The following is a 21,893-nucleotide window of genomic DNA, read 5'->3' as shown; positions in this document are numbered from 1 at the left end:
TCGACTACAGCCCCTCACATTATGTATATACATTTAAAAACTAACACTATAAAACTCAGCCATCGGTGGCCGGCGGAAGAGGAGGGTGGGTCAGACGACACGCCTCCTCACCACTCTCCTTCTCATCTACCTTGATAGAGCTATCAAACCTGTCGGGCCTGCCTCTCGCGCTAAGCTTCCTTCTTGGCGGCCATGACGTCGCACACGAAACGGGAAACCACTTCCTAGTTGGTTGGGCTCTCCAGTATTAAGGGGACCAGTCCACCCGGGTCGAAAGGTCCAATCTGCTGGACTAGCCACTCCCGATCACTGTCAAACGCTTCACAGCGGACGAGTGTGTGGGCAGCGTCATCTTCCTTCTCGACGTACTCATCGGGTGGACCACAGTGGAAACACCCGTCAAAAGGAGCACAGTTGATTCTCCGAAGAAACCGGTTGAAGCAGTCGTGCCCCGTCATGAGCTACGTCAGATGGAAGTTCATCTCCCCGTGCTTCCTGTTCACCCAACGAGTCAGCAGTCCGGAGGTATCAGGACCCGGGTCCACTTGCATCCACTGTCAGCAGACGGCTCCGTTCCCCGAAGTCTGTGAAGCCACCTCACCACCTCACGTGTCTTCAAAGACTGGGGACCCACCGGCAGTGCGACCGTTGCCGGATTACCCAGCGGAGCCCCCCCCCCCCCGTCGTCAGTTACTGTTGGTCTGACCACCCTTCTGGCCTCAAACGTGTCGTATCGCTCCAAGGCCAGAAGATCAACGGGAATCGTCCGCGCTTGTTTGTGATACCTGTAAAGTTATAAATACGAAAGCTGCAGACCGCCACAGCATTAGTGTCGATTACGTTTTTAGAGCGTATACGGTGATCGCCTTTATTTTTATTTTTTTGTTTTTAATATCTATGCGTGGTTTCCCGTAATTGACATGCTAAACAAATAAACAATATAATTTTATATTATTCGTGTAAATTATGTATTTATTTCAATTTATCAATTAATTTTAAATTATAAATTGTAATTAATTCAATAACGGCTAAAAGAATGTTTGATGTCTTTAATATTAAAAAACAAAAATTATTTGTTACTAATTCCTTGTCAACAACAACACTAGAATCTGAAAATGAAGATTTAAATTTTGGTTTATACATTGATACAACTACACAAAAAATTGTTGAAAATATTGTAGATAAAAATGTCATTTCCGACTTGGAAACATTAATAAAAGGCCCTGTGCAACCAATTTTAACAGTAAGTCAAAATGTAGGTAAACACTAAACATAGTTTAAGTTATTATTTTATATTTAAATTAAATATTTTGCTGTCATATCCACTAACTAAATTTGGTACACAAAATCGCATTTTCAATCATAAGCATTACAAAACATATGAATGGCTTAAATATAGCATATCAACAGAATAAATTTTTTGCTTTGCTTGTAGAAATGTTAGTATACTGAAAATAGTGGCAATTTTGAAGATAGCTTTTAAGTTGGTTTTAGAAATTGGAAAAAAGCATGTGCTTTGTATTTATGCTTTATTTATAATTTTTTAATTAAAATTATTAATATAAGTATATTATAATTTATAGTTGAGTGTTTGTAGTGGATCTAAAAGTGGGAATAAAAGTAAACTCAATAAATTGGATGCACATGCTAAAAGCAATTGACATCTTACATGTATGGTTAAATGATCAGCATACCAGAAAACAAAAGAAACTGGTAGTGTTTATTCTCAAATATCTTCTCAGCATTCATTGATGAATGAAAGTAATAAAAAATATATGAAAATGTTATTTGATATTATTTTATTTGTAAGTTATCAAGGAATTGGTTTAAGGGGATACGACGAGACAAAAGATTCTTTAAATCAACGTAAAAAAGTAATAACTAATAAATTATATTACTAATAGTTTTAAACGATCTTAAATGTAAAATATTTAACTATGATAATTATTTGTAAAAAAAAAATGAATATATTTTTAGGAAACTTTAAAGAAGTATGTAAATTGTTAGCAAAAAGTAATGAGGAATTTGGAAAAAAAATTAATCTTAAAACCAATTACTCAAGTCATATAATTCAAGATGAACTTATAAATATGTGTGCAGATGTTGTGAAAGAAATAATTGTGAAAGGTATTGAAGATGTTGAGGTGTTTGGAATTATATGTGATGAAGCAAGGTGAAATATAAATGATGTTTTATACATGGACTTCTTAATTTATTTTTATTAAATTAATTTATATGTGTTACAAACAAGAAAAAATGGCATTATGTGTACGGTATGTTAAAAATCTAGATATTGTTGAGAGATTTCTCGGTTTTATAGATTGTTCTAAGAATCAAGATGCTAAAAGTTTATATCATTACATATTATGGTACATGAAAAAGTGTAAACTTAGTTCTTAACCACAAATAGTTGCTCAATCATATGACGGTGCAAATGTTATGCCTGGGAAATTTAACGGACTACAAAATAAAATAAAAAAATCAATATCCTTATGATATTTATACCTACTGTATGGCTCATAAAATGAACCTCATTGTAATTGATATGTATAAATTTGTAAAGGTAATGAATATTTATATACATCTTAGATCTTCATGATTTTATTTATTACTTATATTAATATTAGGAAACAAGGCATGTGTTGTGGCATTATTGTTAAAAATAACATGATTTAAAAAATTAGGATAGTATTTTAGCAATAACTTAATGACAATTTACTATTAAAATATTTATAAATTAGACACTTTTAAAAATTATACTGATTATGATGTTAGTTTGCCTGGTACTATACTATTAGGACACATCTCTAAATGATTCTTTATACTACCAAAGTATATAGTTTCATAAGCCAGTAGATACAGAAGTTATTTGATCTAGATTAAATGTTTAAATGATATTAATATTAATAAATAAATAGTTAAAAATACTACTACTAATACTTACATACTTTAAATTATATAAAAATTACTAGATCAAAAAACTTAACATCAGAAATGAACGAAATACACAATATTAATGTTAAAAATGGACAATATTAAACCTTGGATTTGTACCATGAACATAAAATAAGCAATTAAAATAATTAAAAATATATTATTTATTTATTTAATATATAAACGGACATGAGTCCTATATCTTAATACTGCAAAAATTGTGTGTGGAAAATAACAAACTTAAATTTTAAATAACATAATCTCCAATATTATAAATCAAATATAAGTGTTAATAAAAAAATAACTATCCTTAACTTAGTTCCCAGATAAACAATTTATTTAATTAAACAATCATATAAATATGAAACATGCAACACATTAGAACAATAAACATCAATTGATGAACATGAAACCAATGTTTAGTTTTGGTTTAAAAAATAAAACAGAAAATGTTTCTAAAACACAATGTAGTTCTAAAAAATTAGATACACAATCAACGAGTAACCATTCTACAGACAAAAACGTGTCTTATGGTCTTAACCATTTGTAAGTTATATATATATATATATATTAAGATGGTCCTTACTTATGAGAGAAGAAAAATTTTTTTTTTTATGCAGGACCCTCCCATTTTTTTAAGTGTTATAAGAAAATAATTAGTAGTAAATTTGGTTATGATGACTCACATCTTTCCCGTGCCGCAAGAGGGATGAAAAATGATCAAAGAGGGTAGTTTTATGGTTTTTCCAATTTAACTCATAAAATATCGACCCTTTTGTAAAAATGTATAGAAAATTTATTATAGCGTTAATTACTGTCTATAAAAAAGTATAAATTAACATTTCTTGTAAATCTAGTATTTTTGCACAAAAATAGGAAAATACAAATTATTTAATTTATTAGCTAAAATTGATTATATTACGGTTATTTTAATATATTTGTTAATTATTTAAATAAATGTATGTTACATTTAATTTTCTAAAAAAAAAAGGTTATTTGTTAGTTTTATTTGATCGATCAGTTAAATGTTATACTTGGATTTAAGAAATTTTAAGATAAAAATAAACAAACAATTACCATTGTCACAATCTCTTGTATTTTTTATCGCCTTTCTTCAGTTATTATTATGATTATCCAATGGCCAATCGCGTTAATAGCAATAACCATTAGTTATATGACTCGTTTACAATCGGCAAAGATTACGCACAGCATATTATGTTATCTTAGTTTTATTTGATGTAATTTGTAGAATATCAATATTAGTGAGTTAGTTGTCAACAAGTTTTTGGTGGACGATATTATATTAAATAATATAAAATGCGCCGACAAAATATTCATCTGATCGGTTCAATGAAAAATCAAATTCTAGGTAGCAAACTTCTTTCATTAAGAGACTGCTTGAAAGTATTATTTTATAATATTAGACACGTAAATATGACTTTATCCGAAAGCTCCAATTAGGTGATCGACGAATGTCTAATTTTCTGGAAAAAGGCCCGTATTCCAACAAAAGATAAAGCTGATTGTGTAAAAAATTTAAAAAAAAAATACGAATTATGGCGCAATCTTGAAAAAAGTAAAAAGCGCAAAAATGCAAGTTATAATTCAAAAGTTGAAGAATTTGAAGAAGATTTGGAAAACTATTCGACATTGCTCATTCTAATGCTTAAGATTTAATGAAAATTGAGGTGGACAAAGCATTTTTAATTTGTCAGCAAAATCCCGGTCGTAGAGGTTGCATGTTGGGAGTAGATATGAAACAAACAAATAAAGAAAAAAGAAAAAATGTCAGAATAGAAACAGAAATTGCAAAAAAAAAAAAATACAATTCTTAAATTTCAGAATCTGCCATAGGTAATTATTTAATAAAAATACTCATAAATGCCTTATAAAATGATTTAATTATAAATATTTTAGTTGAAATACCAACAAGTTCAGATGAGTCCGAAAATGTTAGCGAGGAAAGTGATGTTCACTCAGATAACTGTTGCCCTGGCCCATCTAGATTCAAAAGGGCCAACAAATCAATAATGACACCACGGCTTTGTGCAGCATTAGATAAGTGCAAGGTAAGTAATTATTGATATCAATTAATCTTATATATTTATGGTTTTGGTAACGTGACGTTAAAAAAATTTTTTATGCAACAAATTAACAACTATATTTTAAAATTTGTTTTTTTTAAATATTAACTACTTCATTATTTCGATTAGGTCAGGTTAGGTTAGCCTTCAAAACGTATTTGGTACATATGTCATATGTGTTAAACTTACAAATTCAATATTAGTTAAAAACAATTATTTTAGATAATATACATTATACGTAATAATTACGTATTTAATTTATATTTTTAAGGTTAGTGATCGTGATGCTGTACATTTATTGTCAGCATTCATTGAAAGTGTTTCTTTGGACCCGGCCCTTTATGTAATCAACCGAACATCTGTAAAAAATGCACGACAAAGTGAAAAATATTCTTGGCGTATGGATAGTACGACCGCCGGCAAGCATATACGAATAATTATCGATGGTACAGAGTACAGACTACAGATTATTCGAGTTATTCAAAGGTATCGATTATTCGATAGTTTTGATTATTAAATAGTATAAATTAGTCGAATAATTATTCGATAGTTATAATTATTCAGTCATGCATAATATTATTCGAATAATTATTCAATAGTATATATGAATCATAGGCGTAATTTAAACTTTTGACTTGGGGGGGGCTGAATATATTAAGGGCAAGTAGACACGTGGGGGGCTTTGCCCCCACACCCCCCATTTTTCACACAGTTAAAATAAACTTTTAATCTAATATAGTATAAACTATAAACACGTCATGACAAATATCATGTGAGCTTATCACCTATAGCTTATAACTAGGGAACGGATTTATATGTAAATGCATATTTTTATTAAAACGAGATATTTAAGATTCGATAAGAAATGTTTATGATTTAAATCATTCCTATTAAAATTATGATACTTTTATTTTACATATTTTTACATATTTTGGTATAATTATATATTTTTACATATTTCACTAATTTTTAAATATTTTTAAACATATTTTTATCATTTCATCATTCATACATCTTTTTCGTACGAAAATACAAGAAATTATTTCAAAATTAGATCCAGAAACTTTTATCGCTATTGGAAAAGCTCAAAATATTATGCAAAATGAAACATTGAAAATTATTTAATTTTAATTAAAAATAATTTAACAAAATTATTAATAAAAAAATATGTCCCCAAATGATAGTATGCAAATTGTTAAATCAGCGATTAAAACTCGTAAGCGGACCGATAGATGTCGTAAAAAAGAAAATTCATGCTGTTACAGAAAAAATTCCAGGCAATATTGAATTTAAAACAATCAATGACATAATGAATGGCAGACAACCTTAAAAAAATTTGGAATTATCGCCTTCTGATAGTATACACTTGAAATATGCTTTTAATACATCGGTTGATGTGAAACGATAATTTAGCCGTTTTAAAAATATTTTGATACCTAATAGGCGACATTTAGCATTTGATAATTTACAAGATATTGTAATAATTCAATGCAACAAATCTTTTTGATAATTTAATAATAATAATCACTTTTTTTTTAAATTTTTTTCCCCTCATATTTGGATGTTTTTAGCACATATTTTATAAATTATACTTACATATATATGTACATATTTCTGTATTTTTATTACATATAAATCCGTTCCCTACTTATAACCTATAGCTTATAACCCTAGCTTATAACATGGCATCGTGCGTTTAGTAAAGAGTACCTTATATAATTATTATAAAGTAGGTACTAAAGATCTGCACAAGCCGTTTTTTTTCGGTCCAATCCGGCCCGAAACTTAAACTTACAAAATGCCCCCCCCCCCCCTAAGATCAGTACTTAATTTTTTTTTGAAGTGCAACCCGACCGAGCGTAATATTTATTATTTGTTTTTATCAGTGACCTATTATTATAAATATCGCATACACTAATAATACATACATATTTTTATTTTGATTTGTGACAAGCCTTCTCCATCAGTCAGGAAACATTTCCTTGTCCAACGCCAATAATCGGCACTAGTATTGTACTCTTATATTATATTTATGTAGTTTTATTTTTGACCGGCCCATTCCAAAGAAAAAAAATACTACGATCCCACCAATAACCAACCCCTCAATATTTATATTATGGCACGGCCCGGTACGGGCCGTGTTGGGTACGGGCTGGGTAGGGCTAGTCCGGCCCGTGCAGATCTCTAGTAGGTACAATCGCGATCATGACACAATAGCAATAATAAAACAATGTAATTATAATTCCTAATGATATAGGATCAAATAATATAAATAAATATTTATTATACATTTAATTCTACAATACCAGTGATAATTTTTATTTTATAATTAACATGGCCATCTCATAATATATATTATTTAAATATAAAAAAGAAAAAACTGTACACATTTATAATATTACTAGCTTAATTACCCGGCTTCGCACGGAACATTCTTGGCCGTGACATAGGTTTTAATGGATTATTACTTTACACCATTTAAAGCCAAGTTTGGTGTAACTATTGGTGGTTATAAAACAAATAAAACGAAAGTTCAAATGAATCAGTATAGTAATTTTTAAAAATATTTTTTAAAATCCCTTCTTATTGCATGTATTGAATATTGGAGAGACCACCATGTTAAATTTCGAGTTCATATAGTTTTGAGATGCAGCGATGGTCAGTGAGGAGTAATACTTGACGTTGTCCGTTGAAAAAATTGTAAGTGTTCAACTCTTTTTGGGTGTTACCGTTGAACCTATACCTTTTTAAGTATAAATCACCCGAAATAACGGTTGAAATATTAGGCAATTTGTTATGTATTATAATAAGTAAATATTAAATATAGCCATATCTATCACGCCTTCCTGTACTGTTTACAATATGTAAGCATATACTAATATCCGTACAACAATGTTCAATTTATTTTGGATTATACAATATTTTTTGTTTTTCCTTTTTTGGTGTATACACAAATAAATCAGGTTTTCTGGCACGTGAGCAGGCCACACACAATTATCCATGTGAGAAGCATGAATTTTCAAAATTTAGTCCACATATTCTTTTAATTGTCCTTGTAATTTGTTAATGATCATTGCAAAAGCGAGTCGCACTGGAAACTTCAAAAGTTTGAATTCTAATTGCTTATCTGTTGGAGTCATTGGGATGCGTGATAATAGTACATGTTCACCTTTAAATTTTCCATTTAAAATGATGGCTTCGATTATGTTGTTATACAGTTTAATAACTTACAGAATTCTTAATCGGTGATTATTAAAATCAACATATTAAACAAATCAAATATTTCCTAGGTAACCAAAAATTGAAAAATGTATGCATCCAGTTCAAAACTGTTTCGACCCTTAAATATGCGATTTTCGAAAAATCCTTTCTTATTCCACGGTGAAAATATGAGAAGAACCTCTATTCCAAATTTCAAGTCCGTACCTTGCGTAATTTTTGAGATACAGCGATCAGTGAGTCAGTGGTATTTGGATTTTATATATATATATATAGATAACATTTTAAATTTGTAGATTTTGGGGGGGGGGGCTTAGCCCCTCAAGCTCCCTCAATTTGCGTCTATGATATGAATAATCGAATAATAATCGATAATACAAATTATTCATTACCGCTCATCACTATATTGTATATTAACCTATAGCAGCGGTTTACAAAGTGTGTCTGTACAGGGGCGCCGCGTCGTCATGAAATACTATCTGGTCTAAATTGTTCCTTATGATTAAGTCATGTTATGACTTAGGAAAGGGCGCCATGAGTCGAAAAAGTTTGGGAAATACTGACCTATGATATTGCGCAGTTGTTGTACCTGAATACAGTGCCTGTTGGCGTCTCGAATTCACGTTATAGGCAGTGTTTGTTTGCAACTTTAAGTATAGTTCGTCGTCTTTTGTTTCTCCATTCACGCATGGGGTCTTTTTTTTTTTTTGTCTCCTTTTACTTTTTAAATTTTTTCCTTCAACTATACAATAATAAAATAAAATAAACTAAATAATAATTAATTCATTTTTGTCTGAAAACGGATATCTGTTTCACTGCAAAATCACGTAAGTACTTGCGTTTCCGATCGGTTTGGTGTTTGCCTTGCGCTTTGTTGTATACCTTGGAATTCGCATAGAATAATGTTATTTAGTACAACAATTCAATGTATTGTTTTCAATTGTCTGTTTTATCTAACTCTCCATAGTAGTGATTTATTTAGTTTATTTTATAGTTCTCTACAGAGTTTTTGTCATTCGGTTTGGTGGAAGAAGGGTCACATTTTTACATTGCTTTCTATGATGTTGAATGGGCAAGATCTAATAAGTTATTCTGCGGTAGTACCCATAAATTTAATAAATTGTCAGTGGGTATTGCTAAACTAGTAAAAGCCACTGGTTTTTTTTTGCATACCATTTTATGATAATTTTGACAATAGCAACTGCAAGTAGTACGTAACATTGACATCATGTAAGTATGTATTTGAAAAGTTTTTCTAAAATTGTTTATTTTAGATTACAGGCAACTACATTGCAAATTGCATCTTATTAAAATACATTTAGATATTATTTATTTTAATACATTATATACTTAATTTATATAAGCAGGTTAATGGCAATATTTAAAAAATGAAATAAAGAAAAATTTGACTTTTCCTTGAATATGTTTGAAATATAATTTTATATTAATGTGTTTATTTATACATTTATACATCATAAACCTTAGCATTTTTTTTTAACATTTAAAATCTATATACACAAAAATATGATAAGTAAATAAGTTAAAATTTACTAAGCTTAAGGGAAAGGAGCGTCCATTAATGCTATTTGCAAAGATTTAATTTTGTACTTGCTTAAAATGGTATAAAAGTTATTAAATTTGTGCCTAGAGTTAATTTTTATAATAAGTATATTAGAGATAATTATATACCTAGGATGTAGAAATGAAATATTTTCATAAATACTACAGTTACTTAGGTTTACCAACATTTTTATAACTATCTAAAATATTATAGTTGGTGCAGTACCTACATTTAAAATATACTTTTACATCCTAGTCCAATATCATCTTGTTAAATTTGTAATTATTAAAAATATAGAAAAATAAATATTATTTTTTTAGCTTTAAAATTAAAAACTATTCTATGGCTAATTAAGATAACAAATTTATTAATTATGTAATTGTTTGTTATAGATCAATGGTTATTTTAAGTACATTAATCTATATTTTATAATTCATTATTTGGTTCTATTTTATAGTGAGTTAATATTAATATTTTATATTACCTACCTATAATTATTATACTATTATTTAATTATTATATTTTCTAAAGGTTGCTCCAATGTCTTTGGAAAAAGTATTCAATGTTAAAGATAAAGTCTTTGTAAGAAGAAAATGTTATCCTGCTTGGCCAGCCATAATATCTAGTGTTAATACGAATATTTTATCACAAACTACATACAATGTATATTTGTATGGAACTGGTAACTGTGTTGAGTGTAAAGCAGAGTTTCTTATTCCATATGAAGAAAACAAATCTAAAATAAGAAAACCTAATAAGAAAAATCGAAAGTATAAATTATATGTTAAAGCTCTCTTTGAAATTGAAAATTCTTTTGATACTTTTTCTGAAAATTATATTCAAGTATTATCTGTACCAAGTAATACAAAACAAATATTTCATCCAGGTAAATCTTTTGATGAATTTAAAGATATTGATAAAATACAATTCATAGATGATTATCATTTAGAAAACGAAATAAAATCAAAAATCAATAAGTCAAGTGAATTAAAAAATAATGAACATTTCAAATCTAGAAATAATATGAATTTTTCTGTTTCTAAAAAAAGAAAAAGAAAAATATCTGGTATTCAGATTGAAAAATGTGTAAAAAGATCAATGATAGACAAGCCATTAGAAATTCATAGTTTAAAGCTAAATGAAACTCAACCTAACTTAAATGAAAAAAATAAGTCTAAAGTAAGAAAATCTCAAAGAAAACTAATTGAATTTGATAGTCCTACTAAAGATGTGGTTCTAACACAAGTAGAAAATAGTACCGATAGTACAATTCTCTCTCAAGAATCAATTAACGTTGAAAAAGGATCACATTTTGATAAGTCTGAGAACATTGACAAAGTAAATATTACAAGTGACTGTAATTCAGTAATTGAACAAATGTTAATAGTCAATGATTCAAATTTATCAAAAAGAAATAAACGTGTTATCACTCCTAAAAGGAGAAGAGGAAAAAAATCTAATGTAAAACACAAAAAATGGTCCAAGGAATCTATAGAAAATGTGCCCCAAGAAATAGAATGCTTAAAGAAAAACAAATGTAGTGTTGAATCTGATGATATTTTAACTCAATCATTAGAAAATGGGTCAATGAATGCACAGAACTTGCAGCTAAATCAAATTCAACCCATAGTATTAGTTGAAGTATTAAATGATCAGTTATTGGCAAAGGTTACTAATGAGAATCAGGTTAGTAAGCTTAGTTTTACTCATAAAGAATAAACAAAATTAAATAAATGACAATTTAAATTATCATTAATGTTAAATGTACTGTTAAAGTTATTTGTCTATGTATTTATAGAATAATAATTTTTTTTTCAAAATATCGCTCAAGAAATATTTGTGTAAAATGTACCTGATAAAAAAATGTATAGTTTAAGTCACTGGGTTATGAATAATATTGCCTACATACTTATATGAAATTTATAGGTCAACTGAACTTCAATGTAATTAAAAAAAAATAAAAAAAAATAAACTTCATAAATTAATTAAAGTTATGTTTATGGTTAGACAGTTTCCAAAAAATATTTTGATAGATAATATTTATCAAAAAAAAAAATAGGTTATTTGCTTCTGAGAGGAGGTACATTTATAATCTACATATTATATGTTTAAATATTTTTAGTATATATGATGATAAAAAATGAAAAATTATATTAAAAGAATATGACTCTAAAAAATGCCAATAATTTTATATTAAATTAATTAATATGTTAACATATTTTATAAGAAAAAAATTATTGCTTATAATAATTAATAACTAGTAATATACAAATAGGTATACTATTTTTTATTTTCGAATAAAATGAATCAATATGAATTTTATTAAATTTGCTGTTCTGATTGATAGTCATATTTTATTATAAATGTCTAAAAATAATAGGTATCTATGTGAATTTATACATAATTAAGACCTAATTATTATCACATTAATTGGTGGTATCTTGTAATTAAAAAATAATTATAAGTTTATATTTATAATTTATTTTTTATATTTAGGATAGGTTTTATTGGTGATCAGTAGTTTACTTTCCTTAAAAAAAATATTAGAACATCTCAGTTTATAAGTTGTATTAACTCTTCGTTAGTCACCTTATTGATTTGAAAACAATTTTAATCACCAGGAGTAATATAAAACCCCTGTGCTAAATTAATTTATTAAAGTTATGAATTCATATATTATATTATTTATTGCTAAATATGTGTCTTGTATGTATGTATAATTAATATTTAAATATCAAATGGTATTATTATGTGAACATTTATTCTATATTAGTTTAAATAACTGGTATTTCAATAGAGATGATAAAACTTTAATTGGTTATATCGGGAATGTCATTAAAGCCTTGTCTGTCAATGTGTTATTGAATTCAGTACTGTATGGCAACTCACCACAAATAGTTATAGTGTAGAACAAGGAACAAAGGAACTTATGGTAAATGATCATACACAATGCAATGGTTCTGGGGAAGTTAGAAGTTGACCCAAATTTCACTAAAGAAAATCATATTTTGCGAAATGGCCTATTTTTGGATGAATGGATATGTCAATTAACAAAATTGTCGGATTTGGGACAACACCAATCTACACAAAAAACACCAAAATAAAATGCATCTCGAGGAAACCATTGTTTGGTACGGATTCTGGCATAATCATCATACTGTACTTATTTCAAAATGAAACCAATATTGCCATAACTGTCTATGGCAAGTGCTACAGATTTATTATTAGAAACTTCTTGTTGGATGGTGTAAAGCTGGATGATATAGATACTGAGAACATTCCCACTGGACGGTGCTATGTGTCATACAGCGCCTGCAATAATGTACATTTTACGTGAACGATTTGAGGGCATGGTGATATCGCACAATTAAGACATAAATGGCTTTCGAGATTGTGTGATTTAATGCCTTGAGACTTTTTCTTTGGGAGTATTTTAAATTGCAAGTCTGCAAAAATAAACTGCAAACAATTGATGTCCTCCAAGTCAACATAACTAATGCCATCCAGCAAATTCAACCAGATTTATGCGACAAAGCCATAAAAAATTGGACCTTCTGAATACGTGCCACCAAACAAATCCATGAAGGAAATTTAAACGATATTATACTATATAAATAATTGCATAATTAAAGCATTCTTTAAAATAAAAAATAAATTAAGTGGATATATCTTACACACAACTTTTTTTTTTCACATTTAAAAATCGAGCTACCTTATTGAAATAACCATTATTAAACATTGCTAATAATTTTTTCAGTTTATTTTTATTAATTTATACAGCATATTTTGATTATTATTTATTAATTTATGTTTAATATGAACTATAATATCATAACTTAAAAAAGGTTAAAAAAATAATAATAACAACATAATTCTCTTTTCAGCATTATATTATTAAGATTAAGAGAAATATGTTTATCCTTGATAAGTAACATTTTAAGTATAACAATGTTTAAGAATACATTTAACTATAGGTATTTAAAAAAATATAGTTAAATCATAAAATTACAAAAACAAAACAAAAATCATAAAAACCTCTTAATCAAATTAAATTAATGAAAAATCTCAATTTGAATTACTTAATTCAGTAATTTTATATTACTAATAATAATAATATATATTTATTATATGTAATTTTAATAAATCAATCTAGTGGTTATTCAACAGTAATTTCATTTTCTTCCACATTTTCATAAGCATTTAAACAAACAAGATAAATTTGTAACAAAAATAGTCACCTCACGTAAAATATTTCCAAACTCCACTTTGAATGACTGTATATCATTTGATACTACACTGATAATGATAAAAATCATATCATCATACCTATTTATACTCTGATCACTAGGTAATGATATTGCGGCGTTTGGTGTGCTTATGTTTTTACCTCAAAACAAACAAACGTTTTTAATGTCTACCCTAGACATATTATTTTATTATCCCATTAAAATGTTCCATAGTGACTAACAAAGGGTTAATATTACAATATTATTTTGCTTATTTGCAGGGGCGGATAGGCCCACCGGAATACCGGGACTTTCCCGGTGCGCCCCTTTCCAATATGCAGTGGTGTACATTTTTTCAATATGAAATCCTTAGGGTTTTTCTCATTTAGGACCTTAAATTTATTTTTACTTAAAGTCTTAACACTATGTAAAAAAATTGTTATAGTTTAGCGGTTTACCCCATAAATAAATTGTGATTAGAAACTATTATTATTATTATTATTATTATATGATCATTTTATTCATCGTCCAAACGAGCACGATAAAAAAACGATTTAAAATGGCTTAAACCAGTAATAACAAAAATAATATACACTGGCGACGGTCGACGATAACGTCACAATTATTATGAAATCGTATTATTTGGGCTGAATCGTGTAAATTAGATATCTATTTTTAAACATTTGCTTTTCGGCTTATCGGAATAAATTTGAAACAAATAATATAAAGAAACAAGCAACATACAATCAGTTCTTATTTGTAATTGTAATCGTGTGATCAGATACTGGCAAAGTGGCAAAGGCTATAAAATATTAATGGTAATAATAATTTTATACTTATTTGTAAAAAATATCATGTATTAAACGTATGCAATTTTAATATAGAAAGTATGGAAAAAACAAAGAGACCAAATTTATCTGGTTTTGCATACCGTTAAGCAAAACAAAAAAAGTAACTGCGAGAAAATGAAAAGAAATGTTTGAAATTAACAGACATATTCATTAAATGTGGTAAGTTAATACTAAACATTCATTTTGTACAAGGCTTGTTTTCATTTTACATGATGTTTGTTTTTTTTACATAGTTTTAATATCTCTATTAGTTTTAACAATATAAAATTTATTACAACTACATTACATTTTATATACTACAGCATTATCAAACGGATATTTTGATTTAGTTCTTTTCTCTATACTTAACTCACTTGTTATATTAAATTATTATTAGATAGTTTTTTTTTACAAAGCTAAATTTTGTCTATGTAAGAACAAGTATTGTCATTTGTATTCTTTCATTTTATTTTGTTATTCTGTACTTTTTATACCTTACCATTTAATAATACTTTTTTAATATAAAATATTTTAAAAGTATTAATAACTACAATATTTGATTTGATTTTGATTTTTAAATAATAATCAATATTATTTTTTATAGGTCCAACAAGCTTAGGTGTGAAAGAGCATTCAGCAGTAGAAGTTAAAGTTATGAACTCTACTTTTCATGATGAAGTACAAAATGACACAGAGAGAAGGTATTAATACATAGTTAATAATTCTAGCAAATTTTACCATACATTCATACTAAATGTAATTTTGGCAGTTTATATTTAAATATTGTTATTAGAATCCAATTTTTTTTAAATAAAAATATCTAATAGTTTTTTATTTTATATTTTTAAAGGAAATTCTGTAGATGTTTTTAATGATGTTCATGCTGAAACTGGTGCAAAGAAAGGTATGGAGGTGGAAAAAAGGAATGAACCTAATCCGTACCATAATTATTTTATTCGGCCTAATGAAAATGTTCTTGTTGCATATTTACCAGTGGTGCCCAACCCGCGACCCGTGGGCCACATGTGGCCCGCGAAGGTATTCTATGTGGCCCATTACGAATTTTCTAAAATAAAAAAAATTTAAAAATGTATGAAAAAATATTTTTAAATTATTTATTTTCATATATTATTTTTATTTAAATTTATGAACTCGTTTAAATAATTATTCCAAAAAATACAATTATGTATATTTCAATTCATAATCTTTTCAATAGACAATAAAAGATAAGAAAACAAGTCCAATATATAAGATTATTTTTGTTCTCTTTTAATTTGTGGCCCCTTGAAGATAATTGTTTACAAAAGTGGCCCGCCAAAGGAAAAAGGTTGGGCATCACTGATATTTACAATATCATCCGCATCAACTGCAAACAAATATACCATTTTCTGCAGCCAAAGTGTATACTAGAAAAGATGGAGGAAATCGTATATGGGTAACTTTGAGATCAGATAACCCTGCTATATTTAGTAGTTTATGTATTTAATATGGAAAGTATACTGATAACAATACATTTATCCATAACATAACGGATTGGAAGCATTTATACAACCGTATTGAAGAACATGAAAGTTCAAAATGTCATAGAAACAGCCTGGATGCTCACATACTTAGAAAAAAAAAATGGTTCTATTGACCATCTTCTTACATATGGCCAAAGGGATTTGAGAAAGAGTCAAATTATTAATCATCAACAAATATTGAACCGGATAATAGACGTAAAATTAATTGGAAAGAGGGGTTTGAGTTATTGAGGTAAATCAAATGAAGCTGCATTTACATTAAAAGATGAAAACATGGACCATGGAAATTTTTTGGAAATAATTACATTATTTGGAAAATATGACTACATTAATGAGTTATCTTGATACAGTTATTAATAACAGTCAGAAAAGCCATGATCGTGGGTCGAAGCAAGGGGGAGGAAATATTACTTTTTTGTCGAAAATCACTGATAACTATGTTATAGATACAATAAACCAGTTAATCAAATCAAAAATATCTTCAGAAGTAAACAACGCTGGTATGTATTCTGTTCAGTTAGACACTAAACAAGACATTAAAACAATGGATCAATGCTCTGTGATTTTGCGGTACATAAAAAATGCATCAGTACAGGAACGATTGGTAGGTGTAGTTAAGTTTACGGGTACCAAAGGAGTTGACTTTGTCGATATGTTAATGAAGCTTTTAAAAGTTTTAAATATTAATCCAAATAAATGTGTTGGTAATTCCACCAATGGTGCTTCTAACATGCAAGGACACTATAATTGGTTTTCCAAAAAATTAAATGAAGCTACTAAAGAACATGTTCATATTTGGTGTTATACACATGTTTTAAATTTAGTGATGTGTGATACAACCAATATTTCTACATCATCAATGTCATTATTTGAACTAATCCATGAATGTGCAGTGTTTTTTAAAGACTCGCATAAAAGAATGGACAAGTGGACTGAAAAAGTTCCTCAAAAGAAATTAAACTTAATAGGAGAGACTAGATAGTGGTACAAAAATAAAGCCTTGTGTAAAATATTTGGACATTTCAATAATCCTGATAGTTCATTATACATAGATTTAATAATTATTTTTGAAGAAGTTATTGCAAATGTTCAGTTAACACCAGAAGCAAGGTTTTAGGCTAAATACTTGAAGGACTTTGCAAGTATGAAACTATAATTACTGCTCAAATATTTTTTTGAATTTTTGAAAAGACTACTCCCTTATCTATATACTTGTAAATCAAAGGAATTGATTGTCTTAAAGCATATGCAATGGCACAAGAAACATTTAATTCTTTGAAAACATTTTCTAGAGATCTTAAAGCAATTCAAAACGCATTGCAACATTTTATTAATTGGGGTAAGTGAAAATTACCATTCATCCGGATTAAAAAAAAGATTATTTTCCTAATGAGGTAATAGACAATCCTGTGACTGAGCCATTATTGTCTTATGAAATAAATTTATTCAATAATGGATACAATTACTAAGAATTTTGAAAAAAGGTATGCAGAACACGGAACATTATGTACAGACTTCTCATGTCTTGACCCTAAAAATTTCTAAGATCATTCAGAAAATTTACAGCCAACTGTTTTAAAACGGGTATTTGAATTAATTTCACTGTTTTTGTCTACATTAACATTAAATTATCTTCAAGTTGAGTAAAAAGATTTTCATTCTAAATGGCAAAATTTAAATAAAAGTATTCAGATACATTATTCTGAGTTAACAAATGAAATAAAAGACGATTCTGATAACAGCGATGAAAATCTATATGAAAAATGTGAATTAAGTGGTAACGGTCATGATGAAAGCAGTTGTATTAATTGTTGCTACAAGTTAATAGTTCATTATAATTTGTTTAGCAGAGCGTATCCTGGATTATTTTTATGTTATAAATTAATTTTAACTCTGTCAGTTACGCAAGTATCTTGTAAACAATCATTCTCAGAATTAAAAATATTAAAAAATGCTTTAAGGAATTCATTAACACAGGAACATTTAGAATGTTTCATGCTTATGGCCTTAAAAAAAGATAATTTAACAAATCTTGATAATGAGGATATTATTAATATTATTGCAACAAAGAGTATTTTGCTACAAAAACTGTTATTTTTTTAATTTTTAAAAATTATATTATATTTTAACTTAAATAATTTTCCTTTGTAAATAAATTAAAAACAATGTTAAATAATATTAATTATATTTATATATTATTTTCTAGATATGTAATTATTTATGTAAATACAATTGATAATATGCTACTTCTTAATGTCAAGCTTAGAGTGACATCATTTTTTCAAAATTTAATTTTTCATGTTGTATTCTGTATAAAATACCTATCACATATAAAATCAAAATAAATGTTTAAGTCTTCAAAAACTTTGTTATTGCATTATTAATTTGAATTATTTTATTTTATTCATCTTTCATCTATATCTAATATCTATGTAATTGGGTTTTTAGTGTTTTTAAGTTTCATTAGAAAAAGAGTTTTGGTATCCCTGACTGTATACTATTTGTAGAATAATGCCGTTCTATTAATATTTTCCCAGTAAATTTTTTTTTATCTATCCGCCCCTGCTTATTTGTATATCAATAATCAAAAAACGTAATCTTTAATACAATTTCTTTTTAAAGTGTAACTTAGTATTAATTCTGTTAATATTTCTTATGGATAATATATAATATTTGTATTTCAGAGTACTAAGAGTGATTTAAATATTGGAGTTGATCAAAATATTCATGAAACTAGTGATAAACATGCAAAAAAAATATGTAAAACTAAATCAATTACTGAATCTAGTGATGCCTTATTGGATAATAGTAAAACTATGAAATTCGAATTCAAAATTAATGATTTTAATTCATTAAATAATGAAACATCAACCTCTCATTTAATGCATGAATCTTACTCCAGCTGTACTTCTAAAACAATCCATTTTGCAGATCATAAAAAAAAGTCAAGATGTTCATTGAGGTCAAGCATAAAAATGTTAAAGGCTACAAAAGTACTAAACACAAATGATATTGAAACTGATGATACAATGGAAAAAAACTGTAAAACTAAAGGTAATATTTAGGAATATTAACTTTTTTTTTATTGATTATAATTTAATTTATCTGATCTGAGTTAAAATTTTAGTTATAACAAATTATAGTTACTTAATAAGTTTAAAGATCTAATGGCACCATACTCATTAATGAGCTTATTTCCAATATTTATTTAATATCTTTTGAAAAATAACTACAAAACTATGTATGTTGACAAGTTCAACTGATATTCTTTTTTCTTTTCTTTATTAAACATTAAAATTAAATTTTAATGTTAAATTTAATTGCATATTCTACCAAGTATATTATTTTATCACCTTGTATTTTATTCTAAAATTAAATAAAACTGTTGATATTTGTTTTTAGATATAAGTTTAAATCCAATAACTGAGGATATCCTCCATCCATCAACCCCTATTCCATCATTACATATAAAGAATGTATCTAAAGAAACTCATAAATTAAATAATAAAAATAACAACTCACTCTCTGGAAGGAAAGAAATATTGACTGATTCTTTATCAAGTTTAGAAACCAAATTTAATGAACAAGAATTGGATGCCAAGAAAATAGCTCAAATGAAACTATTACAATCGGAAATTGATACATTGGATTATATACATAAATTACGTTCAGCTTTATCAATTAAACGTTTTGATTATGAAATGGCTTTGCAATCATTAGAACAAATTAGAAATTTAAAAATAAATGCTCTTATGTTAATAAAACATCAAATAGTTGTTGATACTATCATAAAAGTAACAAAGTATGTTGGTAATGCAAGTGAATGGAGATTAAGTGAACAAGAAGCAATAAGACATTCTGAACAAGCTGCTAAAGTCAGATACATAGCTCAAACAATATATCATAAGTTTGTGTCATTATTTACGAATGGTAACATAGAACAGTTTAAAGAAATATATGATAAAAGGGTCAATGAATTCAAAACAAAGACAAGACATTTGGATCGCGATCAGATTTATGGATGTACTTTAGTTAAACCATAAAATGTATTAATTTTTCTTTAAGCTCAAGAAAATTAATTTATTTCATTAATGTAAAGCAATATAACGGCACAGGTTTATTATAGTTCGTTCTAATGATGTACATTTATTTTAAACAAAGTTATTTGTTAAAGCCTCAATAACAAGACTATTGGCTAGTATTACATTACTAAAAAAAATTAAACTTGTGTGTACAAATGAATATATTTTTTAACAGTAGCATTTTTTTGTTGATGTCTTTATCACAGGGTTCAGTATTTTATGAAGGTGCTCAGCTATGTTGAAATTTTGTCAGGCCTCTTGTGTGTGCATTCTGTTATGATGTGTGTTTGATAAAAGTTGGATAGCTGCATGTGTGACTTATTCCGAGGCAATTTAATACTACTTCATCTCTATGTTTAAGGGATTTTGAATTCCATTATATAATGTTCTTTTAATTTCATTAAAATTATTGTTCATTTTTTACCATTTATATTTAAATCTGTTCCAAATAATTTTGTTTAGGTCTATGTTTGAGTATGTATTCCAAAAGTGAAATTAATACTAGAAATACATTGTATTTCCTATTGTTAACATATTAATTTATAATTTTTAAAATGTAATGAATACATTTATCACTAGTAAATGATTAAATTAGAGTACCTACTTGTTTTATTTCATTTTTTGTAATAATTAATAATACCATCAATTATTACAGTGAAAACTATCAAAAAATAAAATGTGATATGAGTAAACTTCTTGATGTTATAATTTAAATTACAGATTTGATAAAACATGATATTTAAGATGAAATGATTGTATGTAACAATAAATTGCAAAGTTTTTTTCTTGATCAATTCTAAAACTGTTGAATAAATATTTATATTTAGGTTTTTTTATTTAGTTAATCTTGAGCACAATGAGTACATATCTATCATATTATAACTGTCTAGATCATTATAAGATGATTAACTGTGTTCGCGCCGTACGTATCTTTTTGAATTTCGCGCCAATATTGCTATTTGTAATTGTGTTTAGCTTGGGTAAGGCTCTGAGTATGTGCATCCGCCATTTTGTGTGCAACAAAACTGATAAATGATAATGATTAACTATGATAGCTATACTGATTACTGAATTACAGTTTAAAAATAGTTATAACAAATTAAATTTCTACAACTACTTAGCCGCTTAGGTATTCACTTATTAGTTATTTAAATATTCAATTAGGTTTGTTAATATGTCCTGTTCTGCAGTAAACTGTACTAATCGAATCAGTCAGGGCTATCAATTATGTCGGTTTTCGACAGACCCAAAACGTAGACAAATTTGGGTAATTAATAGTAGACGGGATAAATGGATTCCAATTGATTCAGCACGACTTTGCCATGTAATCAAACACATTAGTTGTTTCATTTATATATTTACCTTGTATACTAAATTGTCACCTGTAATATATTTAATACATAATAAGATTAATATATTTAATACACAATACAA

At 27.3% G+C, this 21,893-nt stretch overlaps 1 protein-coding gene and 1 long non-coding RNA gene across 2 annotated transcripts; both read left to right on the top strand.

The window, feature by feature from the left end:
* The first annotated feature begins 8,886 nt into the window (after window positions 1–8,886).
* Window positions 8,887–10,224, top strand: LOC112681836. Its single transcript, XR_003148433.1, has 3 exons — window positions 8,887–9,064; window positions 9,232–9,467; window positions 10,191–10,224. It is a non-coding gene; the product is annotated as an uncharacterized LOC112681836 (long non-coding RNA).
* A 594-nt stretch (window positions 10,225–10,818) lies between these two features.
* Window positions 10,819–20,502, top strand: LOC112681835 (kinesin-related protein 4-like). The gene is made up of 3 exons (XM_025552148.1): window positions 10,819–11,484; window positions 19,062–19,431; window positions 19,780–20,502. The coding sequence occupies exons 1-3, from the start codon at window positions 10,822–10,824 to the stop codon at window positions 20,418–20,420; spliced, it is 1,674 nt and encodes a 557-aa protein (XP_025407933.1). The 5' UTR covers window positions 10,819–10,821; the 3' UTR covers window positions 20,421–20,502.
* The last annotated feature ends 1,391 nt before the right edge of the window (window positions 20,503–21,893 follow it).

Source organism: Sipha flava, unplaced genomic scaffold (genome assembly GCF_003268045.1).
Source record: "Sipha flava isolate LNK unplaced genomic scaffold, YSA_version1 197_pilon_pilon, whole genome shotgun sequence".
NCBI lineage: Eukaryota > Metazoa > Arthropoda > Insecta > Hemiptera > Aphididae > Sipha > Sipha flava.
Note: the sequence above shows the minus strand (reverse complement) of the source record. Positions and strands in the feature narration are given on the sequence as shown.